We start from the raw sequence: 25088 nt of genomic DNA on the forward strand, positions 1-25088 counted from the left end.
TCCCCAGCGCACGTGGCAGCAGATTTCCATGGAGGTGGACGAGCAGAAAAATTGCTGTTTGCTCAGGACTAGCAAAAATCGTGATGAAACCCAAAGGTTTTTGGTCTCCCTGCTGAAACCCTCAAGATAAATGTTCCTCAGGGTGCTCCAGGCACGTGGAGGTGCCCAAAGGGTGTGCAGGTGGCTGATGTCCATTCGTGTGGTGCCCTCGCTGCAGGCAGAGAGCCCCTGGACCCGTTTGCTGGCAGCCCCCCCGCCTGGGGGGCTCCGCCGCTCACAGCCCCTCGCCTCCCCGCGAGCACACAGCAATCTGAATTTCTTCAGCTGCTGCTGACCTTTTCAAAAATGCAGCCAAATTGGCTCCCCTCACCTCGCTAGGACTTCACCGGCAACAAAGCCGAGCGAGTTTATTGAATTTTAAGAAAAAGAAAGAAAACAATCGGGGGGAAAAAAAATAAAAATGATCTCTCCTGCAGCGGCGGGGCTGGTGCCAGCGCTCCTGGCCGTGGGCTGTGCCGAGCCGGCCGCGGTGCGCAGCAGAGCCCTGAGCAGGATGAGGCCCCATCACCTCCTGATGCATCCCCTGTTAAATCTCTGAGCCTGCTCAGATCAAGGCTAACTAAAACCTGGGTAAGAAAACCCGTGGAGAAAAGCCAGCTCGATTTTTCCACCCTGTCCCTGCCCTGGCGGTGGGGAGCGGGGAGCGGAGGCTGCCGGCCGGTGGCACCGGGGTGGCCAGCACTTGGTGACCGTCCCCATGGGGCCGGGTGCTCTGCCCCGGAGCAGCCCGTGGCTGTTGGGCTCCTGCTGCGGGTGAACATCGTTAGAGGGAGATGCTGAGCTTTTTTGGGAGAGCTCCAGAGAGGCGAGGAGGAGAAATGGCTTCTCTCTCTGGGGGGCTTCTTTGGGCTGCGCTCGCGCAGCGGTTCGGTGGCAGTTTTGCAATTAGGGGGCACAGAGCGGGGCTGCGGCTGTGTGGGGCCACCCGTGACCCCATGGAGCCCCCGAAGTCCATCCCCAAGGCCCCGCTGTCCCTTGCTGGGACCCCTGCTCCAGCTCCGTCTGCCCCATCCACCCACTCCAAGCCGCGCTCCGGCTCCTTCTGGCTCCTCTCCTGCCACCGAGCGCAGGGACCCCATGGAGAACCCCCAGGTACCGGGGTGCCCACCTCATTTCTGGGGTGCCAAGGGCAATATCTCTGCTTTTTTTCTGCACCTGCTGCAGCTGGAGCAGCCTGGATCTCACACGAGGAGGAAGAAGGAGGCAGGAACCCCACCAGCACCCGTGGCTGAGCGCAAAGCACGGCCCTCCTGCGGGGTCCCTATGGCCCACCGAGGGCTTCCTGCTGAGGACAGGGCTGGAGGAGCTGCAGGCAGGGCAAGGGGGTGCCCCGGCCACCCCAGAAGCTGCCCTAATGGGGTGAGCGCCGGCTGAGCCTTCATCCCCACCAGGATGAGGATGGGGAGCGCGGAGCATCCCCTGAGCCGGCTCCGGACACGGGTCGTGCGCTGCGCAAGTGTCTGGCGCCACCTAATGCCCCCGGGTGGCCCAGGGAGCCGGGCTGGGCTCTGCAGGGACAAATTGGGGGCACCCTGGGCCGGTGGGTGCTGCACCGGGAGCAGGGGCACGGGAGGGAGAAGGGTGCTCGGGCTGGGCGAGAAAAATGCCCTCGATTTATCTAACATTCATCTGCCACTGCTGTTCCAGGCGCTGCCCAAAACCAAGCAGCACCAGGCAATGAAACGTGGATTTGTAGGGCTCAGATTCGTGGGATATTAAAACCAGGCAACAATTAAAGGAGGCAGAGGATGGCAGCGAGCATAAATCAGCCCTGTGAAGTGGGAAGGGGGATGTGGTGGCCGGGCAGGGAACGGCCGCGGTCAGAGCGCACACGACCTGGATGCATCTGATTCACTTCTTCTGCTCTTGGCTGTTTGTTTTTTTTTTTTTGTTTGTTTTATTTTGCAGGACAATGAGCTGTTGGCATAAAAAATAACGGCCGGCTTTTTCTGCCCTTAAAAAAAAAAAAAAAGAAAAATCCAGCAATCCCTTCCCAGTGGCAGAGGCAGCTTGCAGATTGCGGCGAGGTTTTTCAAGCAAAGAAAAAAAAACAAAAACAAAAACACACAACCACAACACAGTTGCACACAGAAAATGCATGCCTAATTTGTCCAAGTAATTACTGAGCCTGGCTTGATGATACAGATACCTCCAGGTCTGAAACGCCGCTGATTGCTCCTCTGATTCAGGAAACGCTCCCCCGACAAGTGCATTCGTGCTTGGCTCCGGCGGCAGCCGTACATTTCCCTGGCTGCGCCGGGCTTTTGGGATGTGATTTGCTGATGCTGGGTGTCAGCAGCTGCTGAAGGGCTCTGCTGAAAAAAGGCCAGTTTGGATGCTTCCCTGGCAGGTTATGTGCTCACCCGAATTAGGAACATGTTCTCCACCTGGTGGGTGGCTTTGGGACCGCCACCCACACCGAATCATCGCCCTCCTGGTGCTCCCGGGTAGGTCTTTAGGAAGCTCCCTGTGCTGGAGACCTGTGGGCACCTGCACAAAGAAAATATCATGATCCTGGGCAGGGAGGAGAAGTCCCAGGTGCTGGTGGCATGTGGCACATCACCGGACCCCACAGCCCTGGGGCAGCAGCGGAGAAGGCAAACGGGGACACCGGGGTGGCCCATGAGGGCTGCGAGTGCGCTCAGCACCCCTAAAACACCTCAGGAAGGAGCCTGCAGGTGATTGTGAGGCCATTTAGGGACTGAGGCACAGCAAAACGGCTCCTCCAAGGATGCTGTGACACCCCCAAACCCCCGTCCCCATCCCAAAGCCCCGTTTCCCTCCCCAGAACCCATCCTGAGGCTCCACTCCCCATCCCCTGGCCGTGCCCGCGCTGCGCATCCAGGACTAATCAATCCTGAATCATTGCTAATGAACCTGGGAACGGCGTCGGGCTGGATCAGGTGCCACTCAGGGCGAGATGGATAATATAATTAAGATTTCCTCAAAGGTCCTGTCTTTCGTACCTTGTTAATTAAGCTGATGCAGGGCCCTCCATGCGGAATGCGTAATGAGAGGCTGCCGGAGACGGAGCTGGCTACGAGCAGGAGGTGACGCTGGCAGAAACGCGGTGCTGAGGACGTTTTGGCAACCTCCCGGGGCTTTGGTTCCCTTGGCTGCTCCCTGCCGGGACGCTGCTGCCTCCTTTGCACCATTCAAGGGGTCGAGCACGGCACGAGGACACGGGCAGGGATGAGCCCGACCCCACCTGGAGCTGCAGGAGGAGGCTTAGCACCGCAGCTCGGCAGCATTTGGCCTCCCAAGGGAGCAGCCAGAGCTCCCCTGTGCCCGGGGCAGGCAGGGACCAGGGGATGCTGCAGCTCCTCGCAGCCGTCCCCACAGCCTGGGCACATTTTTGGTGCTTGCACTCCTGATGGTGACTTATGACAGTGAATTAATAGGCTCTTAATAAGGGTGACAGTTCCCGTAATTAGAATGTATCGGAGCGGGGATAATTGCTTCATTTCATAATTTTTTTTTTTTGCCCGTGTAACTTCCTTCGCTTTTAGGTTCTCATTTTCAGCTCCTAAATGACCATGGGGAACAATGCCCCCAAACTCTTCCAGGTGGCATCAGGCACCGAAGTGTTTCAGCTGGCCCGTTTTTGGAAAGTTTGGTGCTTGCTTTTGCCACAACATTTCCAGGCTCAGGTAAAAACCTCCAGACCCCCAGCCTGAAATGAGGAGCTTCATTTCCCATCCGTTGTTGGGTTTATTTCAAACCGGGGGGCTTCTTCACACCTCGCAGCTCCATCCCCAAACCCGCTGTCCCCATCCTGCCCCGCTGTTCCAGGGGGCAACCCCCATACCCGACCCCCCGGCTTGGGGCAGACTCCCCACCAAGCCAATAAGGCCGTGTAAATAATTAATAATGAAATAATTAATAGCAGCAAGCAGAGCTGTAGGGTTTTTGGGAGCATCGTTCCTCCTCAGGCGGGATCCTTCTCCCCGTTAACCTCCCCTCTTTGCACCGCAGCCATTTTCCTTCCTCGCCGTATCTGAAATTAAATCTGCTCGGATTTTCTCTCGCTCTTTTTTTTTTTTTTTTCCTTTTGCTTATATTTGCTGGATGTATTCAAGCACGGGAGGAGAAGAGAAAAAAAAAAAAAAAAAAAAAAAAAAGCCATCAGCATAATTCATAGCTCGCGCAGCCATCTCGGCTCGGGGGCTCCCGTTTCCAATCAGAGGCCCACGCTGCGCAGCCAGCGCCTTGCAGAAGGAGGCTGGGGATGGCCCGGATGCTGCCTCGCCAGCCCCCAGCCATCCTCCCTTTGTTCTGGGATCGCTCTGCTCCAGCCAAAAAGCAGCCCGGCCTCTGCCGTGGGTAGCGGAGAGGAGAGAGGGGCCGTGGGGTTTTGCTCTGAGGGTAGCGGGGAGGGGGTTTGCACGCGCTGTGCCCGGCAGCAGCGGTTTGGGGATGGCTCTGGGAAACGTGGGTGTCCCCAAAATGCACCCAGGCACCGCGGTTGTGCCCTTCCCCTCACCTCGTCCTGCCCTGCTCAGCAAAATCCAAGCTCCCAGTCCCTCCCAGTCGCTCCCAGTCCCATCCCCGTGCATCCCAGTGCCCCGTCGCGGCTGAGGCTGGTGCTGGCTGGCGGCGCGGGCGCACGTCCTGGCACCGGGCTCCTTCTCCCTGCTCTTGCAGCTTTCTGCATGCGTTTCGGCCATGCCCCAAGAGCGGCGGTGGATGAAAGTGGCTCTGTAAATCCAGTGCCAGTTTGATTCCGCAGATTTAATGGTCTGGAGGGCGCTGCTGCAGCCTGTTGGTGTCACCATGCTTCACCGGGGCAGTGCCTGCTCACCAGCTGACCCCGTTCAGGGTGTGGGGACAGACAGCTGGCTTCAGGGACAAACAGCACCAGGTCCCCGACTGCCTCAACACCTGGGGAGGACCCGCATCCAAAACCCACCGATTTCTGAACTATTTCCTACCTTTCATCTGAGAGGGGAGCTTGCACATTTTAATCCACTGCCCAGGTGCCGTTCGGGTCAGCCTGACCCCTGCTGAGCCCCAGGATGGGATTTTTTTGGGGGGTTCACCCTACTTGTTTGTTCCCTGCCACCAACGGGACCGGCACCCTGTGCTCCCTGCCCGGCCAGGCGAGCAGTGTGGGAAGTGCACAAAGGATGGCAGCAGCTCGCTGCACTGCTGCTCCGCCACCGCTGCTCCCGCTGCTCCTGTGCCGGGACCGGGACTGCTCCAGGAGCATCTGAGCCCCGTGGATTTGTCCCGATGAGGATGTCAGCCTCTTGGTGACATGTGGATGAAATGTGTCGCTGTTCTGGTGGCCCTGCAGCCATCCCAGTTTGGTGAAAGCTGGCTGAGGTCACCAAACCATCAGGCCAGTGGTGGCAGGAGGGCTGTCCTCACGTCCTGCGCCCCAGCCCTTACAGGTACAGCAAACGGAGAGAGGAGGGGACCCACACGTGTCTGGGAACAAATCCTCCCTCTGAACAAATCCTCCCTCTGACGAAGGATGAGGCCGTGCCCAGCCCCAGCAGGAGCTGCCTGGAGCTTCCCCTGCCCTCTGGAGAGGGCAGAGCCCCCCCTGCCCACACTGGAGCAGCCCCAGCGGAGCAAGACCTGAAACGAAAAGGCCTCTGCACAAATATTTATCCGATCCTTGCTCTGTAATTGCTTTCCCCCCCCCCCCCTCCTCTCCTCTTCCTGGGGTCCGTATCAATTTAATTTCCATGCTTGCCGGCTTTGACTGCTTCATCCCCCACCGCCCAACACCTTCACCCGATCGCCTCCCCTCCACCTCCTCCTGCTTTGTGGGGTGGAAACGGAGAGCTGCAGGGCAGAGCATGGGGGACACCCGTGGGGAACCCATGGGGGTCCCCACGGGTGTCCCCCCCACACCCCCACGCCATTGGCAAACTGCCCCTTTGCGCGATGGTTTCTCTCCAGCACGCCAAGGATGGCAGCGCTCATCCTCCCGTCCTCCTGCTCTTCCTCCTCATCCTCCTCCTCCTTTTCCTTCTCCTCCTCCTCCTCCTCCTCGTCTCCCCTGCCCTTCCCAGCCAGGCTCTCCCACACCGGCGCGACCCCGTGCGTGGAAAGCACCACAAAGCACGTCTCCGCATCTGTTCCGCATTTGCTGTTCTTTTCAAGTTCGTTCCTTGGCCCCCTCCCCTCCTCTCAGCGGGGCCTGAAAATAGGAACTGTGGTCACCTTCCTGCTGCATTATTCAGGAGTTTCTGTACCTCGACCAGCCGCAGCTGGCCGCTCTCCAAGCCCATCGACAACCTCCGAGGCCGCCAGGCTCCCCAGCCTCTCCTTCTCACCCTCACCCTGCACCTTGTGCCGTAAAACCGCGCTTTGCAAACGCAGAAAACGAGCAGAAAATGAGCGCAGCCTTCAGCAGGAGCATCGTGGCGGGGACAGGGACAGGGACAGGGACAGGGACGAGGAGCCCCTTCCAAGCTCGTTTTTGCTGTCCTTTGGCTCTGGGGCTGCAGCTCGGCACGCTCAGCAGGAGCACGTGCGGGATGCGCTCAAGGGCATCCAGGAGCACTTTGAAGCCGCACAACGAGGAGATGTTGAACGTGTTCGGGATGCTCCCGGGTCCCCCCGGGCACATGAAGGCTCTTGCCAGCCCCGCTGCAGGTTAATAGCTCTGCTCGCAGGCAGGCCGCCGGCTGGGAAGCGGAGCTCCCTCGGATGCGCCGCGTTTCGTACAAAGGAGGTGGGCTGTGCCTTTCCCTCCCACCCCGCTGCTCACCCTCTGCTCCGCTGATAATAATACCTAGCAATTACACAAAGCTTTACATGCTCTCCGCAGACATTAATTAAGCTCTTTCCCCTCAACGGAGACAAAGAGGGGAACCGGGGGGGGGGGGGGGGGGGGAAATCCCAGCTTGCGTTTTAGTGCTGCGATGGTGCGGTGCGGCTGGACCCTGCTCGCAAAGGCTGGTGTGTGGCGGTGGCACCGAGGAGCCGCATCCCTAAAGGGGTTTGGATCTGTTATGGGACCACGCCACGGTGCCAGAGACAGCAGGAGAGATGTGCTTGGGAGCAGAGATCAGCTGCAAGGTGCTCGTCACCTTCCCCACGAGCTGGGGATGGCTTCGTGGGGTCCCTGCTCCATAACAACAGCGCTGGGAAATCCCCGTCCTGCCGGGCAGAGCGGTGTTTTGCAGCCTTTTGAACCCAAAAACTGCGGCTGCTCGCCCACGTGGCCTTGGGGACAGGGGAAATGGAGCAGGAACGGAGCCAGGAGCCTCGTCATGTGCTGCTGGGCCGTGCCCGGAGCTGTCTCGGTGATGTGTGACGGGCACGGGACGGCTGGGGGCAGCCCTGGAAATGATGGACACACCGGGCTTCAACCCCACGTGGCGAAATTTGTCGGATTTCCCCCCGATTTGTGGGCAGACACCGAGACGGCGGCACTGCCACCAGCCCCGTGGGGTGACACGGAGCTGGGAAAGCTTCGTGTGCCGGGGGCTGTGTGGGGTGGGTGCTTAAAGCCTTGGGCCGTGGGGACGTTTCGATGTAGGGCTATGGTTTGGTGGAGGACTGTTGGTGTTAGGACAGAGGTTGGACTCGATGATTTTGGGGTCTCTTCCAACCTCGAAATTCGGTGTGATTCTGTGAGACGCTCAGCGGCACCGCTCCCACAACCCAAACCAGTTTCTAACTGGGATGGTCCCAGTGGGTGTGCTGGGTGTGTGACAACACATTTCGGGCCTCCAGCACCAACTTTGGCCATAAAAACGGGACCGGGAGAGGCCGTGTCCCCCTGAGGGGTCAGTCCCAGACCCCTTTGGCGGTGCCAGCCCCCACCACAGGCACTCGAGGCGCACCCTCGGGTGCCCCCCCCCACCCACCGGGAGGCACCGGGGGGCACCGTGAGGAGGCCTCAGAGGGCCTGGAAGCCTCCTCGCCCCCTGAGGGCACCGGGACAGCACCGGGGCCTCCTTTTTCCCCCCTTCGGGGTGTCCCGGAGCCGTGAGGGGGGCGCTCCCCGGGGCCCGCCCTACCGGGGCGGCGCCGCCACCACCACCGCCACCGCCACCCTCTCCCGCCCCGTGGCCGCGGCCCGGTGGCGGAGCCAAACGAGAAACCGGGGATCGAAACCGGGGGCTGGGGAAAAGCGCATGAGCCGCGGAGGAGCTGTGAGGGGCGGTGAGGGGCGGCGGCGGCGGGCGGGGAGCTCGGCACCGGAGCTCGGCTCCGCGGCTGGCGGCTCGCCGGGGAGCCCCGCAGCCGAAGGGGCGGCCGCCGAGGTAAGCACCGAAGGCCCGGCTTCGGCTTCACGGTTGGGCTCCCGGCTTCACGGTGCAGCTCCGGTTCCCGGCTCCGGTGCGGCCAAAGCTCGGCTCCGGTGCGGGGATCCCCGGTTCCAGCCCCCCCCCCCCCCCCCTCCTCCCGCCGCAGCCCCGTCGCCATTTTGCCTCTCGCTTCCCCTGGCGGGGAGCGCGGCTCGGCCCCGCTTTTGGGGCCGCTTTTTAGGGTCCCCCCCGGTCCCCAAAGCCCTCAGGGTGGGCACCGAAGGGGGAGGTGGCCCCTAGGGGACCGGGGGGGTGAAGGGGATGAGGGGGGGGGGTGGGATATGGGGGGGGTGCGACGGGGTGGGATGGGGATGGGGCAGGGGGTGCTGAGGGGACGGGGAGGGGGTGACGGGGTGACAGGGGGATGGGGTGGCAGGAGGAGGGGGGACAAGGGGTGGGGAGGGGACAGGAGGGTGGCATCGGCCTCAGGGGGTGAAAGGTGGTGGCACAGAGGGGTGACAGGCGACGGGGCAGCCCAGAGAGGTGACAACAGGGGACAGGACAACCCAGTGAGGTGACAAGGGACAGGACAACAGGGGACAGTGGACAGGACAGCCCAGTGGGGTGACATCAAGGGACAGGACAGCCCAGAGAAGTGACAGCAGGAGACAGGACAGCCCAGTGAGGTGACAGGGGGACACGACAGCCCATCGAGGTGACAACAAGGAACAGGACAGCCCAGCGAGGTGACAAGGGGACAGGACAAGCCCAGCGAGGTGACAAGGGACAGGACAGGCCAGTGAGGTGACAACAGGGGACAGGACAGCCCAACGAGGGGACAGGACAGCCCAGAGAAGTGACAACAAGGGACAGGACAGCCCAGTGAGGTGACAAGGGACAGGACAGCCCAGCGGGGTCACAACAGGGGACAGGACAGCCCAACGGGGTGACAAGGGGACAGGACAGCCCAGTGAGGTGACAGCACCCGTGTCCTCTCACTCCGAGGATGCCCAGAGCACGAGGACACCCCAGTCACCGCCACGGCCACCCGCTGCCACTCCATCACCCTGTCCCCACATCCCCTGCTTGTCACCGGGGCAGGGTGGTGGCTCCGTCCAGGCTTTGAGGCCGAGCAGATTTGGGGACGGAGCCGCTGCTGCTCATTGTCTGCTGTTTTTTTGTGGTTTTTATTTATTTTTTTTTATGTGTGTGTGTGCGCTTTCCCCATTTGCTTTTGTGCCCGAGGATGGGCGAGGGGGGGAGGGACTTGCTGAATGTGTTCCCAACAGAAACTTTAAACCATCAAAAAAAGCTGCGCCCACGCCCAAAAAGAGGCGCTCTGCCTGAAACGCTTTTCAACCTTTCTGCTGCTTTTTCCTCGGGGGGCTGAAGGACCCCGAGGGGGACGTCCCCTGATGCTGCTGAGGTCCGTGGAGGTGTCGGGGAGGCAGGGACACGTGTGGCTCTGTCCCAAAAGAGCTCTTGGCCCCACAAAGCAGGGGCTGGGGCTGTGTCACCCAGCGGGTGCCTCCCTTTTGGGAAACCTCCCTTTTGGTGGTGATTCCCGTCCCTTCCAAGGAAGTTTCTCCCAGCGCTTCCTCGTCTTTTCCCCCCAGAAACTTTCTTGGCGCAGCCTGAGGTCAGCGAGCTCCCTGTGGTGACCGTCACCTCGCTGCCTCCCTGCCCGCAGGGCACCGTGGGCACTGCTCTTGATTTTTTGGCACCGCCTGCATCTCTCTGGGCCATCCAAAACCATCGATTAATTATTGATGATAAGTGGAGAGCATCGACTGGTGATTTTTCCCCCTTGTAGGGGTGCACTGGGGCCGGGGGCATCGCAGCATCCCTTGCTGCCTGTGTGCCCAAGTGCCAGGCAGGTATTTTTGTGTGCATTTCCTTCCTCGTCTCCAGTTTGTGCCGAATTTCCCAGCACGGGAAGTCCCCAGCATGGGCACGCTGCTGTCCCCGCTGAAGCCCAGCAGAGGAGCGTGCGTGGGACGAGTTCCCAAACTTCCCTCCTCACCCTCCAGGCCCACGTGCTTCCTCCCCGTTAGCTCGTGAGGCTCTGCAGCTTTTTCCTTGCTCATCCTATGCTGTCTCTTACCTTGGCACTGTGTGTTTTGTTTTTTTTTTTTTCCCCGGAGCTGGAGTGGGGATGCTTAAAAAACATCTGCAGCTCAGGGTGTCCTCGGCTGCTGTGGGGCCAGCCCCAGCCTTCCCTGTGCGCCCTCGCAGTCAGACCCGCCGGGATCTGTCCCCCCGTCACCAGCTGCAGGAGGGTTTTCACCAAAACGCAAGGAAATCGCGGCAAATCTCAGCGTGCCTTCCTCAAAACCCAGTGAGAAGTTTGGACGTGGTGGGAAACAATGGGGCTGATTTCTGCTCTCCGCCTCTGGGGCAATTCCTCCGGGAGCCCTGGGGTTGTGGCGGTGGCCGGGGAGCGGAGCTGGACCCTCGCCGAGTGGGGTTTTTATTTACTTTTATTTTACTTGTAGTCAAAAATAAGAAGGGGAGGAAAAAATAAAAGAAGTTTTAAACCCCCGAAGCTGGCCAGAAAGGACCCCTTTGAGGGGACAGGGAGGAAGGATGAGCTGTGGGATCAGGGCACGCAGCCTGGATGCGAGCAGGATGTTGGTGCCATGGACCACAGCGGGGTTTTCCCCGAGATTCGTCCTTCTTCAGCTTCCATTTAGCTGGGACCTCGCAAATCTTTTATTTCTGCGAGCGAGGAATTTTATTTCTCGACTGCGAGGATTGCCTGGGGGTGGCAGGAGGTGGCCGGGGAGGACGGGGACAGGTTTGTCCCCGGCGGCGCGCACGTGGAGGAGCTGTTTTGGGGAGGGAGCCGCAGCTCCCACCCAACCAAAACGAGCTGAATAAATGATTCCTGTGTGCAGGAATCCAGAGAACCTGTTGCCAAGGTTCTCGTTTGATCTGCTTCACCTCTGGGCCCGTGCAAAGCACCAGATATTTGTCACCGGCCGTGCACGTGCCAGGAGGGGTTGGCGGCTCGTCCCCAAGCATCTGGTCCGCACGCGAGGTGCAGTTCCCTTTTTCCAGCATGGAAATGAAGCGAGCAGGGCTCTGTGGGAGGGACTGGGGGGGTGACAAGTCAAATCCGTGCGTGAAAAAACCTGCGCGTGGGGGGAGAGAGGCGTGGAGGGAAGGTGAAGAAGGCGGCAGCTGGCGCTTCCCTCAGCCACGCTGCCGGCGTCTGGCTGAGCACCGGCAGCGATTTCCCAGCTCCAGGGCGTGAAGATGGGCCCAGGAATGAAGAAACAAGAATGAATGAAGCGCTGTGGGACTAAAATCTGTCCTCACTCTGTCTGGAGCCTCGTTGTGCCCCCGTTAACCAGAGCACGGCAGGGTTTGGGCTCGATGTCTCGGGGTGCTTGAGATGAGCTCGGGTGAGAAGCGGCCACTCCACGGCCTTCATCCCGGCACGGCTGGAGTCGAGGGGTGTCCTGCTGCCTGCTGCCCTTGGGAGCACGCTTGGGCCTTCTGCGATAATTTCTGATGTTCATTATTTCTAGAGAAGCCAAATTGAATTATTAATACGGAAAATTTAGATAACATTAACAATCCTCGGTTTATAACAGTTTCCCATTAATAAGGAAAATTGGAAATTTATCACTACATCTGCTCATTAAAACTCACTATTTTTTTTTATTTTTTTTTTGCCTTTTGGTGTCTTCAGTGAAAGCACAGAAATAAACGAGGAGGAAAAGCCATTTATTCGCTGCTTCCCTGGACGGAGCCAGCCCATAATTTTTAATAAAATCTTTGCTGTTGCACGCGGAGAGGGAAGCAGCCGATAATGAAAGCAGGTTCTCGACCATGTCTGTGGCTTTGCTCAGCCGTGGAACGAATACTCAGAAACCTGCCCCGCTTCTCCCCTTGGTGGGAACGCTTCAGCTGTGGGACACTTTTCCTAATTTCCCTCCCTGCCTCATTTCCAGCAGCTCCCCTCGCCTTTCGCACGTGTCGTTCGCGGCGCCGAGGGGCTGTGCATGAATCCTAACCCGTCCCTTGCTCGTTGCAGAGATGGCGGATCCCTACACCTGCAAAGGGGGAAGGAAAACAGCAGGCTCCAACAAACCCACTGCCAGCAAGGAAAGCAGGACAGACACGAGGATAAACCCCCCGGTGGAGCTCCCCAAGCTCGGTAAGGAACCAGCCTTTATTTCCACGGGGCGGAGGGGATGGGCTCTCTCTTTAGAGGTCTCTCCCTTTAGAGGTCTTTCCCTCTAAAGGAAACCGTGCCTGGCTAACGAGCCGGGTGTCTCGCCCTCTATTTGTCACGTCGGGGAGCTGAGTGCTACATGAAAAGGCTTGAAAGGAGCACAGCCCATCTGCTGCCCCCCGTGTCGCGCCCCCCAGGAGGGAGCTCGCCGCCGCACGAGCCCTGGGAGACCCTCGTGCTAAGGGCTGTCGCGCTGATGGATGGCTGATTGCTCTATCCTGGAATCCCGGAGCCCGAGGAGATTTTTCTCCTGTCTGTTTCCGCTGGGTAAATCCGCTCTGTGATGCTGAGAGCCTCTCGGAGCTCCTGAACGTCGCGGGGTGCAGCTTCAGGGCGCAATGTGCCAAGGCGAATTTGGCTCAGCGCAGGCTGGGGAGGAAGGAGCCTCTCCTGCGGTTGCTTTGCTGACCCCATGGACGCAGCGTGGCCAGGGCAGGGCAGGGAGTGCACTTTCTGTGCTGTGCTTTCGGTCTTGCTCCAAAAAAACCCTAAATCTCTTGGCGAGCCATCCCCAGTCCCCGTTTTTAAAGAGCGCGCCGTTCCCACCTTGCTGACACAGCACAACCCGCTGCAGGGGGACACAGCCACGGTGCCAGCCCTGAAAATACCCTAAAAATCAGGTTTATGCCTCTTAGGAGTGCATGGAAAGGCCGGGATTCAGCAGCCAGCATGCTGTGGTGCCTGCTGCATGCCAGCACGGCGCACCGTGGCACACCACGGCTCACCACAGCGACCGCAGGCATCGTGCTGGAAAAGGAGAAGCTTTTTCTGTTCCTCCTGCTTGCTCTCCCTGCCTGCCCTTGCTGACCCCAGCCAGCAGCTGATCGCTGAGGGCACTGGGAGGTGCCTTGCCTGGAAGCTGTCCTGCTCTTGTCTGGCTTGAAGCATCCCCAAAAGTTTTGAGATTTGTGGAAGGTGTTAAAAGGAGAGGAGAGCCTGAGCGAGCTGTGGCCACAGGCGTGCCAAGCTTCTGCATGGGGGCGTGCTCTTCCTGCTGCTCTGGGATCTTTTGAATTCAGGCTAGTTTGAAGCATTTAAGAGAGAAAGCAGGAAAAAAAAGGGGAGGAATAGCAGGGAGCAGCAGTGCTGGGAGCCACCTCGTGCAGGCCTTCATGGCTAGCGGAGTTCCCAGGGGGTGCAGGAGCTCCAAACGATGCCTTCACGGCTCTCAAAGCGAAGCGAACCAGCTGGCCTGACTTCACAGGGCTGGAAAGAAATGAGGAAATTGTCTTGCTTTGCCATTTTACCCCTGGCTGCTGGGGCAGGAGGTGTGAAAAAAAAAGGAGAGAGTGGATGTTTTTGGCAGCACCTCTTTAGGTAACTGGACGGCTTTGTGTTTAATCTCTCTCACTTGTTCAGAAATCCTGGGCTGGCTTCTGAGCGCAGCCAGCCACAGGCTCAGAGCCGAGCTGCGGTTCCTCGGGAGCTTTGGGGGGGAATTGCCGGCTCGGCTTCCAACCCCTTTTTATCTGATTCTTGCCAGGAAAGCCCTCCCAGATCTCGGTGTGAATGTTCTGCATGGCTCAGAGCTCTGGGTTAGCCCTCAGCCCTCAGCCTCAGGAGCTTTGCAGCAGCTCCTCTGCTTCCAGCTGCCCCCTCCTCCTGTGAGCGCTCGCTGCGTGCACCCAGAGGAGGAGTTTGCTGCCACCAGGCACTTGTCATTCCCCTCAGTCATTGCTTTTGCTTCTCCCTTTTGAGCTGTGCCAACGAGAGCTTGTGCAGGAGGATTTGTGCGTGCCCCAGGATGAGCCAGGGTTAAAAACGTGGCCCAGGAACCAGTGCCCTTCCCTTGGCCAGGGTGGTGGCTTTGGCACGGCTGCAGCCAAGCCATGAACCAAGCCAGAAGACCTGGCAGAAAACTGCCGGTGCTGTTCCCTGCGCTCCCCTCCCCTCAGCTCCGCTGCCTGACCTGTATTTTCAGAAATTGCCCTGATTTGGAAAGTTTCTCCTAGCGATTGTTAGGCTGGGGAATCAGAGCACGACGGAGGGACCGGGTGGCGCGCAGCACCCACGGTGCCGGCACCACGAACGCTGCCAGATCCCAAGGGCAGCAAACAGCACGATGGAAATAATGAAAGCAGCAGATTGCTGAGGTTGGCAGCCCTCTGCAAGCCTCCAGGGAAGGCTGCTTGTGGCCAAACTGGGCTCGCAGGGCCCCGGTGTGGTGGCCGTGGCGGCTGGGTGTGCTCACTGCCCCGGCATGGGGCTGCACCCAAGGGAGCAGGTGAAAAACCTGCAAAACCCAAGCGGCCAGCAGAGCGAGAGCTGCAGGTGAGGTAGGAAGCGTTCGGCGCCTGCCAGAGCTCTCCTGAGCCTGGTGGGGTTGTGAGTGGGCTGCCAGGTCTCTGGTGATGGAGACGAACCCAGGCATGTCTCTGGGGTGCCTGGAAATCGTCCCAATAAACAGATCCCGTGCCCGAAAATGCTTTTGTGCAAAAGCAGCGTGAGTAAACATGGCAAAAAGGCCCGACTGCTGGCTCCGAGCAGGCTGTGCTGGGTTTTATGGGGCCACGTTTCCATCTGTAGGATCCCCCGGCAAAAGGTCCGGGGGATTTCTGTGCCCAGCCCCTGCCCCAAACGGATTTCTTTTGCTAAGGAAGGCTTTCTTCCGACCCCAGTGGAAGTGTGGTTTTCCAAAGCAAGCCCCAGCTGTGCTGCAACTGCTCCGCTTTGCTTCTGCGAATAAAAGGAGAGGGGTCAAAAAAAAACAACCAAAAAACAGGAGAAGCTGGGCACAGCCCATACGGGTGCCTGCACGGGTGCGAGCCGTGGGGAAGCTGCAATCCCCTTCCCGAGGGGAATCTGCACCCCCGGCAGGGCAGCCTGGGGCTGGGGCAGCGGGTGACGAGCGCCGTGTCTGTTTGCAGGAAATGCGACCAGTGACAAAACCGAGGGCAAGAAGAAAGGACGACCCAAGGCGGAGAACCAGGCGCTGAAGGACATCCCGGTAAGACCTCGCGCTCCCTGGCTCCGGATGCGGCCCCAGCTTCTGGTTTGCTCCCCGAAGCTTGCTGCACTGCTGACCCCAACCAGCCCCACTCTTCAGAGCAGTATTTTCCTCAGCTCAGCAAGATCTCGGCCCCTGTGTCCCCTCCGTGGGGGTTCACGGCATCACCAAGCACCCTACAAAACCCTGGTGGGGATCAGGACCCTCCACAAACCTCCCTTTCCCCATGTCGTTCCCAGATAAGCTCTCGCAGCCGCCTCGGGTTTGGCTGATGATTAGAGAGCACAAGGGGCTGGTTGATTTATTCCCCCGAGAATTGTGCAGTTTAATTTCCAGCGTGGACAACGCGCCGAGCAGTTTGTCAGGAGAGCGTGGGCACGGGGTGGGAGGGGGGGTGATTTACCGACTGGATGAAATGTGGGGTGGTTAAATCACCCAGGCTGCTTCTGGCCTGATTTATTCCCCAGCCTGGCTGGGAGCAAGGTAAATGCTCAGGAGGAACTAACAGCCTGCAGAAAACGCAGCTCTGGGTGGTGGGCAGGGGGCTGTGGGTGGGCAGAGGTCCCGCGGGTGACCCCAGCCCTCCGGACACAGCCAGGGAACGGGAAGCTTCTCACTCAGCCACGTTTCTCTTCTCTCCTTCCCAGCTCCCCCTGATGAACCAGTGGAAGGATGAATTCAAAGCCCACTCCAGGGTGAAATGCCCCAACTCCGGCTGCTGGCTGGAGTTCCCCAGCATTTACGGCTTGAAGTACCACTACCAGCGCTGCCAAGGGGTAAGGAGACCTGAGGGCTGCGTGTCCCTCCTGGCGGCCAACTTTTCCATTCCTGCCTGCAGGTAAAGCTCCTCTCGGGCTGCAAACCCCAGGAGAAACCTGAAATGAAGACGGGGAGGGCACAAATGGGTTGGGGATGGTGTGAGGTGCACACAGCTAGGACCAAGGGCCCTGCAGCACAGCAGGACCTGGAGCCTGGAGGGAGTTTGGACCATCGGGAAGGGTTGGGACGCCCTGCACCAGAAAAATCCTGGCCCTTTTGTTGCCTAACACCTCTGCCTGCCTGTTTCTCCTTGCGCTGCCCAGGGTGCGATCTCGGAGAAGCTGACGTACTCGTGCTCGTACTGTGAAGCCGCCTTCACCTCCAAAACCCAGCTAGAAAAGCATCGCCTCTGGAATCACCTGGACCGGCCGGTGCCGAGCAGCAAAACAGAAAACAAAGTGCAGAAGGCCCTCGGGAAGAGCGGCGGCAAGAAAAGGTAGCAGGCTGCGGCCGGGCTGCGTGGTGGTGGCACCCGGCCGGCTGGGAGCCGGGAGGAGGGCGGCGTCCCCACCTCCATACCCACCATCCGGGCCAGGGAGTGGGGGAGAGGTGTCAGGACATCTTGCCTTTCAAGCCCTCTTTAAACGAGCCCTCTGTGCTTTGCCCTAGAGCTGCTGAGAGTTCAGCTTGCCCCACCATCCATCCCAAACAGGCAAAGACGGAAAAAGCCGTGGCCCAGGAGCGCGCCGAGAACGGCGAGTGCCCGGCGGAGAGCCGCGAGAGCAAGGAGTTTCAGATCGCGGCGGCCGAGGCGATCGCGGCTGCCACCCCCACGGCCAAATCCTCCAGCGGCAAGGACGCCGGGCAGCAGGGGGGCAGCCAGGCCTCGCTGCAGGAGGAAGACCCCGAGAGGATGAAGCACAGTAAGATTAGAGCCCGGGGCTGTGCTGGGTTGGGAAGCCGGGAAGGGTTGGGGTTCTGCTCCGGTGAACGCTGCCGAAGCTTTTCTCTCTCAAGCCTTTTTTCCACATCCTGAGAATTTGCCCCCATGGGTTCTTGCAGCGCTGAGTTCTACTGGGAGTTAAAATAAAAAAAAAAAGGTTGCAGCTGTGGCAGGGATATTTCCATAGGGCCCCTCAGCTGGAAATGGGTTGAATTACCTGCGGCACAGCACGCTGCTCTGTCAGCTCATCCGTCCTGAGCCGGGGTGATTGGCAAACACATTTTCCTTGCCTATGGGGAGTGAGGAGTCTCCGTTAGCACTGCCTGGGCCCTGCTTATCCGTCAGAGCATGGGTTTACACTGCTTGCAGCTCCAAAGTGAACCAGCAACAAATACCTTAGCTCGTGAGGCTGGGGAAACCATGAAGCTCTTGGCACCGGGACTGCTGAAAAGTACCCAGCAGTATGGGTATTTAACCAAATCTCTCTCTCTGTTTCTCTCTTTTGAGTCAGGAAGGAAACAGAAAACTCCTAAGAAGTTTACGGGGGAGCAGCCATCCATCTCGGGGACGTTTGGACTGAAAGGTAACAGGGGATGGCCATGGGCAGCTGTAGGGTCATAACTTTTCCCTGCCACACTTCAGGCAAGCCCCTTCCCCGAGAGCCCTCCCTGTGGTGGAGGTAACGTGGGAGCCCCCTGGGCCACAGGAACCTCTCTCTGGAGGATTTGGTGCCTCGTGGAGATGACTTTAGGAAAATGCCATCATCCCACAGGCTGGCCCAAACTGTGGTCACACTAAAGCCAGGTCGATAAAGGTGTCGAAAGGGAGATGCAGGGCAGTAGCACTGCTGGCACTGATCACAACCCCGTCTGCTCTGCTCAGGAGCCCGGTCCTGGAGAATGAGGAAAGAGGGGGAAGGACCCGGTAAAGGCCATAACACAAAAAGAATGAGTTTTTTACACCAGGGAGCCATGAGACAGGCAAACGCTGGCCTGGGATGCCACGGTATTTCCCGTGGAGCTGCGAGGGATTTCTGCTGCTTAGGGAGGCTGGGTGACGCATCCGTCCCTCAGACTGTCTCAGAGCTGGTCGCCCACATGACAGAAAATTAATTCGGGGGGGAAGAGCCCTGTTCCCGGGGTGTTTGCTGAGAGGAGGCTCGGGAGCTGGCTGCTTCAGCCTGGCGGAGCTGTGTGGGACCGTGGCCACGCTCCCTCTGCACACCCAGCAGGGTGTGGAGGGAGGAAACCTGCAGCACCCCAGCGTGAGAGCAACTGGATTCGTGCTGAAATTTGTTCAACTGGGGGAATTAAACATGGGCTTCCAGGCGCTGGAGGAGGCAGCACCTTCCAGTACAAGTCCTGGGGGAGAGGCACTGGTGGCTCTGAAGGAATTAAACACGCTCACCAGAGAGCAGACAGGATGTGGGCGCTGCGATTTCCTGGCCTCTGCCTCCTGGGAAGTCTGGGGTCATTTCCCTTAACTTCCCCACAGGGGCAGACTGAAATATCTGCTGCGGGTTCCTCGTGAATAAGCTGGTCCCCCCACGACCTTCTGCCTCGAACAGAGTGAGACAGAGCTGGCATTTGCCTGCATCCCCTGGTTGAATGTGCAGCTTGTGACACCACGAGGCAGTCGTTCCCTGAAGAACCACCACACAGGGATGCCACCAGTGTCACAGGATGCTGTCTGTGTGTGCACAGAGAGCCCTGCCTTCAAATTCCTCTCTCAGCCCATCACTTCCCAGCCTCTCTGCTTTGCAGGCAGCTTGAGAATGGTGCCAGCAGCCCAGGGGGTTCCTCTTCCCTGGTCACCTTCCCTCTCCTGCTGTCCTTCCTCACCTCCCCATCAGCCAGCAGGACGGGGAGAGGCCTGCATCCATCATGACAGCTGTGCACAGAGCCCTTGTGGGATGAGACCTTGTGGGATCTGGTGTCTGGGATCCCAGTTTGCCCGGTTTTCTACGAGGGGTCCCTGCTGAATGCAGATTGGTCTGATGGTATTGAATCGAGTGCTGAATAAGCATCCCTTCTTTCTTCAGGTCTTGTCAAAGCAGAGGACAAGGCAAAAGCCCATCGAGCCAAGAAGCTGGAGGGGAGCACCAACGTGGAGGAGCTGAAAAAGAAAACTCCAGGAGCTGGTGTGAAGAAGGAAGCAGCTGCACATCTACCAGCAGGTAGGGCTGGGGGAGGCAGATGGGAGGCAGCAGCTCTGCCTGCAGCCTGGCTGCTCCCTGCCTCGGTCCTGTTCTCTGTGCTGAGCCTGCACGAGCCCCACTTCCACGGTTTGTGGAAGCAGGAGCTGAAAGCAGCACAAGAAATAGATGCAAGCAGCTCCTTCCCTTTTTGAGGTGCAGCATAAAAACATTGCTGACTGTAAAACATTGCTGCAGTCACAGCCAACATCCTGAAAGGGGTACCCCAGCTCTGCTTCACCGTGAGGACAGATCAGCTTCCTGCAAGTGCTGGGAGCTGGCAGCCAAATCCTGGGTCCACCTGGCTTTAGTGTGACCACAGTTTGGGCCAGCCTGTGGGATGATGGCATTTTCCGAATGTCATCCCCACAAATGACACTGGGTGTGTGTAATTCTAACGATGATTGTTTCTTCGTGGAGCCTCCGGGCTGCAGCCTACATCCTAGCACAGGTTGCTGGCTTTCCCTGGGAGTTCTGACAGCAGGAGGAGCGCAGGATGTAGAAGATAAACACAGCTGCAACGCCTTGCGCTGGTTTCAGATTCAAATAAATGACTCTCTGATCTCCCAGCCATGCAAACGCTTCCAAATAAACAGCCTTGGAGGATTTCATTCAGCCCGGGCTTCCCTTGCTGGAAACCTAGTGTCGTTCTGCTGAGAACGCGGCGTGAACTCTGGACGTGGGAACACGTTTTGGTCACATGGCTCTTTTTATTTGGGGTGTTTTTTTAAGCTGGTCACAGCCATTCAAACAAACACACGCCTGGAAGCCAGCGCTCCCCTAGCTGACCGTGTGTCTGCTGGGAAGAGGAATGCCAAGGAAGCTTTCCAGGCACGCGTCCGGATGGAGCCGAGGCTCTCACCTTTGTTTCTCTCCCTCTCACTGTTTTGTTTGGCAGGGGGGAATTATTCCAAGCAGGGCAAGTTCAGGTTGCCAGGGGCATCGCAATATTTTAACTATGCAAGATACCAGGGGGGGAATAACAAAGGGCTGCTCTCTGCTGAACAGTCCCGGCGGTTCTTGTCTCTGGCTGGGTGTCACACCTCCCTTCTCCTCTCCTCTCCTCTCCCCAGCAAATCCCGAGGACCAGTGGCAGCGGGAGATCAGCGAGAAGGGGGAAGTTGCCTGTCCAACCTGCAGCGTGATAACCAGGAAAACTGTCGTTGGGCTCAAAAAGCACATGGACGTCTGCCAGAAAGTAAGGGCTTGCCGTGTTCAGTGACACACCTTTGGATTTCGGAAGGCAATGGCCACGTGCATGCGCTGCTTCTAAACCATATTGGTCCTCCTCAAAGCAGTTCTGGGCTGGGGCTGGGGCTGGTAGAGCTCTTGCTAGTCATCTTCAGAGAGCTGCTGCCTCCCTTTGTTTCAAACACAGAGAGGAATTTGGACACCTAATTCTCATCAATTCTGAATCCCTTTGTGGTCTGGGCCCTTTGTCCCCGTGTACCCAGCAGAGTCAGTTATTTCTAGCAGCTAAATGAATAGTTTTAAGGCCGGAGAGATTGCTGGGGTTGTCTCTAATCTGCCCTCCTCCAGAGACCTGGCTGTGGGGTTTCGCTGCGTGCCATGCCTTGCATCAGGCCAGATAAATTGTGGTTGAATGAGAGCACGTCTCAGAGAGACACCAAGCTCGGATGTGCTCCGGGCAGACTGTCGCGATGCAGGAGTTCAGTAATGGCACAGTGAAAAATTGTCCCTCTGCCACAGCGCCATCCATCAGAGCAAAGGATTACATCTTCAGCTGTCACCTGGCATGCTGCAGAGCCACTGCCACAGAAAGCCAACGTGGGATCGATGCCTCCCACTTTGAAAATACATGGCTCAGCTTTGATTCCACATTCATTTTCTGTCAGTGCCTCCTCAGCCTTTGCCTCGCTCTTTATCCAAGAGCGAGAGGCTATTTATCCCTTCCAAACCCTGCGTTACATCGATGCTGGGCAGAATCCTGCCTCCACTAGCGTCCTGGCTTCAGTGGAGGGGGGATCTTGGCCATCAGCTCCCTCATCTCCTGTGCTTTCCGAGCGGCTCCCTCGCCAGGCAGGCTCCGCGTGGGCTGCGAGGCCAGCCAGCCCCCCGAGTGCAAATCTGTGCGAGCCGTCAGGCCTGTCTTCCCCTCTATAAATAGCCCTGTGGGTGTTCAGCCAAGCAATCGGGGCTTGCACAGCCTGCCAAGCTCACGACAAAGCAGAGTTAGCGTGGCCTTGAGTCACGCCTGCCCGGGAGGACGTGCCTGCCTCTCCCTCTGCAGCAGAAGCGCTGGTCCCAGTGGTCCCGGCTCCAGCTGAAGGAGCAGGTGTGTTCTTCCCTTTCCCACGAGGTGTAGTCCCTCCTGGGTGGCCGTGCCACTTCGGGAGCTAAATAGCTTCACAGAGCAGCCTGTGGCCTGGCAAGGGCAGTCCTCAGACTTGATGTGTCCACCCCGCAGCAGCATCTCTGCAGGGAGCCTGCAGCAGGTTTTACCCTCGGGATGTTCCCATCAGAAGTGACCCTGCAGCACAGGCACCCTCTCTGCTCGCTCTCTGTTTAGTGATTGAAGTATTTCTTAGCTGGGCAATGGGAAAAGGATGTGCAGACTCCAGAAATTCTTGTAAAACAGCCGAAATTGGTTCCTGCTTTCCTTGCTCACGCCTGTTGTCACTGAGCAGTCTGCCCTTTTCCGTAGGTTTTAGAAAGGAAATAAGGGGTAGGGATGGTTGCAACATCCTTGAGCCCAAAGGAGATGAGGGCAGGTGTAACCTCCCAGCATCCCAGCTGGAAGAGCTTGGCAGGACAGGAACATTTGATGTTCTTCAGTGTTAACCAGAGTGGTATAAACCCCACGTTGGCTGCCCCTGGCATCTGGTGAGTCCAGGAGCTTTCAGCACCCACCTCGTTAGGATGGTGCTGGGGTCTGGAACAAGATTAACCCATCAGAGCACAGGTACAAGCGGTCATTCCCAGTTGGCTGCTGTGAGTTTATTCGTCATTTTCTAAGAGTTCTAGGACAAGGAAGGATTCACAGCTCCATCTGCATCCCCTCCCCAGCTTCCAGGCCAGACTTGAGGGAACGGGCAGTGGTGAGAGTGGCAGGAAGAGCAGGAACAGCCGTGGCCATCCCAGCACCATCCTGTCCCACCAGACATCCTGTCTCCTGGTGCTTGGAGCATTCACCTCCTGAGTCAATAAATTCTTGTACCAGCCCCAGCAAAATGAAATGTTTTCCAAAAACTGGGGCATATCCAGGCCAACACAGAGAAAACTGAGTGGCAGGCTCAGATGGGGTCGGGGGGACACGGGTGCTGAGTTGCCTGCTGAGTCCCACCAGGGGGAACTGACGCAGCAGCAGCTGCCCCCGGGGCTCGGTGAGGAGCAGCCCTCGGAAACCTGAAGGTGTTAGCAGCCCCCGTGATGATTTGCTTCTGATTCCTCCAGCTGCAGGACGCCTTGAAGTGTCAACACTGCAAAAAGCAGTTCAAGTCCAAAGCTGGGCTGAATTACCACACCATGGCTGAACACGTCAGCAAGGTAAGAGGGCTGCGGACCTCTCACCTCACACCTCGTTTCTCCTCTCTCCCCAAAGATGCAGATGCAGAAGACGAAGCAATCGGCAGCTCGCTTTCCTTTGTCTTTTCAAAGGAGGGATTCCCACGACCGCAGTAGCCTTCCCCCATCCTTGCCGAGCAAAGCCCTGCGTCCCCAGGCAGCTGGTTAGCTTCGTGTTCACCCCTGAGCGTAGAGCAGAGAGCTGGAAAAACAAAACAGGATTTCCAAGCCCAGAACGGGGGAAGGTTCAGTGAGTGTGGTGAGGCAGCTTTTGAGGGGCAAAGCTCTGTTTCCAAACCTGTGCCCACAAACGTGGGATGGATGGGTGCTGCTTTGCACAAATCTCCAAATCCCACGTGTTGCTCTCCACCGTCCACGTGAGAAGTAGCCACAAAATCTGCCACGAACAAAATCTGGCAGGCAGCGATTTAGGTGCTGCTCTTAAAAACCCAATTGTGAATGCCTCTGAGATAGCAGGGTGAGGCAGAACCCTCTCTCTCCATGTCCCGTGTTTACCAGTTGTGACTTGTCTTTCACCTGCGCACTGATCTCCCGCTCTTTGGCCCGGCTGGTGGCTTCTCTGTGCAGGAACTGCTCGTGGATTTCTCGGTTTGCCCTTTGGGTGCAGCCACGGGAAATGTGTGAGCAAAGCTGGCGTTTAGCAGCGAAACCACGGAGCAGTGGGACACCCAGCTTGCCTAAGGCGAGGTTTGCAGCCCGCCCGGGGCAGCTGCTGCGAGGCAGGGCTTTACCACCCACTCCTGGCACAGAGGACATGAGTAAATGGTTGACTCTGTCGCTTCTGTTACTTCCTTGTTTCCAGCCTGTTCCTGTGGAAACCGCTGGACTTGGTGAACAGGAAGAGCGGGAAAGGCTGAGGAAAGTGCTAAAGCAGATGGGAAAACTGAAATGCCCCAATGAGGTACAAGAACGATTCCTGTTTCTTGTTCTGTGAAAAGGTGGAAGGAGTGAGCCCCGAGGCAGAGGGGATGCGTGCCCTCCTGGCACCCCTCGGTGCGCCCTCCACTTCTCACATCGCTCCCCCTTAGCTCAGCTCTCCGTGTCCCCATCCCCATCCCGATAGCTCTTAGGGCCGTCCTAGCAGCAGGGTGGCAGCAGGGCAGGGTGAGGAGGGCCGCAAGCCGAGCTCAGCCTCTCCAACCCAAAAAAAGGGGCACGGCGCTGCCGTGGGCCCCTTGCACAGCGTAAACCCAACCGAACCGCGCCGGAACGGTGCCCAGCCTTTTGCAGACAAGTCACGAGCAGGTAACGGGGGCGTGTGGCTGAGGTTTGTCTCTGCAGGTGGTTTGGTGGCTGCGTGGGGCGCGTGGCAGCGCGTGCCCGCCACGCTCGCTGCTCCCTGCCTGCCGTCTGTCCGGCCGGGGAGCCTTGGCCGTGTGTCAGAGCAGGGCAGGTAGCTCAGGGGGATTTGGGGGCTGCTCCCTCTGCCTCTCCGTGTCACCTCCGTGGGCACGGGGCAGCCAGAGGGGAGTGGGGCTGGCCGGCTGCCTGCCGGTCCCCTGCGTGTCGGAGGGGTTTGCAGAGCAGGACGTGTTCCTGCCGTGCCCGGAGCAGCGGCACCGGGATCGTTTCATCCCGAAATCACAGCCCTCTCTCACCCTTCTCTTCCCTCCTTTTTCTCCCCAGGGCTGCGCAGCCAACTTCTCCAGCTTGATGGGCTACCAGTACCACCAGAAGCGCTGCGGCAAGCAGCTCGCCGAGGCCGACAAGCCCGTTTTCAGCTGCCCACACTGCGGCAAGAAGTACAAATCCAAGGCTGGCCACGATTACCATGTGCGGTCAGAACACCCGGCCTCGGTGAGCCCCCCGGACACCTCCGCAGCCCGAGGAACGGGGCCAGCCCTCCCTGTAGGGGACTGCAGAGCTGCAGAGCCTGTGGGCAGGACCGAGCCGGGCAGGGCCGGGCCGGGCAAGGCAGGTGCAGACGTCGGACTGATGTTGTTTTTTCCCTTTTCGTCACCTCACGCGTGCGTTGTACCTTGCAGTGTAGGTGGGGAACGGGCGACAGCCCCCTTTGCCCATCCCCAAAAAGCAGGGAGCTGTATCTAAGCGAGGGGAGTGGTGGGCGGTGTTCCCCAGCACCCGCGGGGCTGCCCAGCTGTGCTCCAGCCAAAAAAAATAAGAGATCAGATCACTCCTCCAGCAGCCAGCAAGCTGCTCACCACCGCTGGGGTGGCAGGATG

The 25088-nt window shown here is 58.6% G+C and overlaps 1 protein-coding gene across 7 annotated transcripts in view; it reads left to right on the top strand.

Moving 5' to 3' along the window:
- Positions 1–8023: 8023 nt before the first annotated feature.
- Positions 8024–25088, top strand: part of ZNF512B (zinc finger protein 512B) — a 29071-nt gene continuing 12006 nt past the window's right edge. Inside the window, exons 1-12 of one of the 7 annotated variants that reach the window (XM_038166098.2) lie at positions 8024–8288; positions 12316–12438; positions 15384–15463; positions 16111–16239; positions 16546–16718; positions 16892–17145; positions 17671–17748; positions 19207–19341; positions 20433–20557; positions 22774–22866; positions 23708–23806; positions 24532–24819. In XM_038166098.2, coding sequence (XP_038022026.2) covers positions 12318–12438; positions 15384–15463; positions 16111–16239; positions 16546–16718; positions 16892–17145; positions 17671–17748; positions 19207–19341; positions 20433–20557; positions 22774–22866; positions 23708–23806; positions 24532–24819 — 1575 coding nt within the window. In that variant the 5' untranslated portion in view covers positions 8024–8288; positions 12316–12317. The remainder of the gene's footprint in view (positions 8289–12315; positions 12439–15383; positions 15464–16110; positions 16240–16545; positions 16719–16891; positions 17146–17670; positions 17749–19206; positions 19342–20432; positions 20558–22773; positions 22867–23707; positions 23807–24531; positions 24820–25088) is intronic. The other 6 variants (XM_038166096.2, XM_038166091.2, XM_038166092.2 and 3 more) reach the window with 6 other exon arrangements.

Source organism: Anas platyrhynchos, chromosome 21 (assembly GCF_047663525.1).
Source record: "Anas platyrhynchos isolate ZD024472 breed Pekin duck chromosome 21, IASCAAS_PekinDuck_T2T, whole genome shotgun sequence".
Lineage (NCBI taxonomy): Eukaryota > Metazoa > Chordata > Aves > Anseriformes > Anatidae > Anas > Anas platyrhynchos.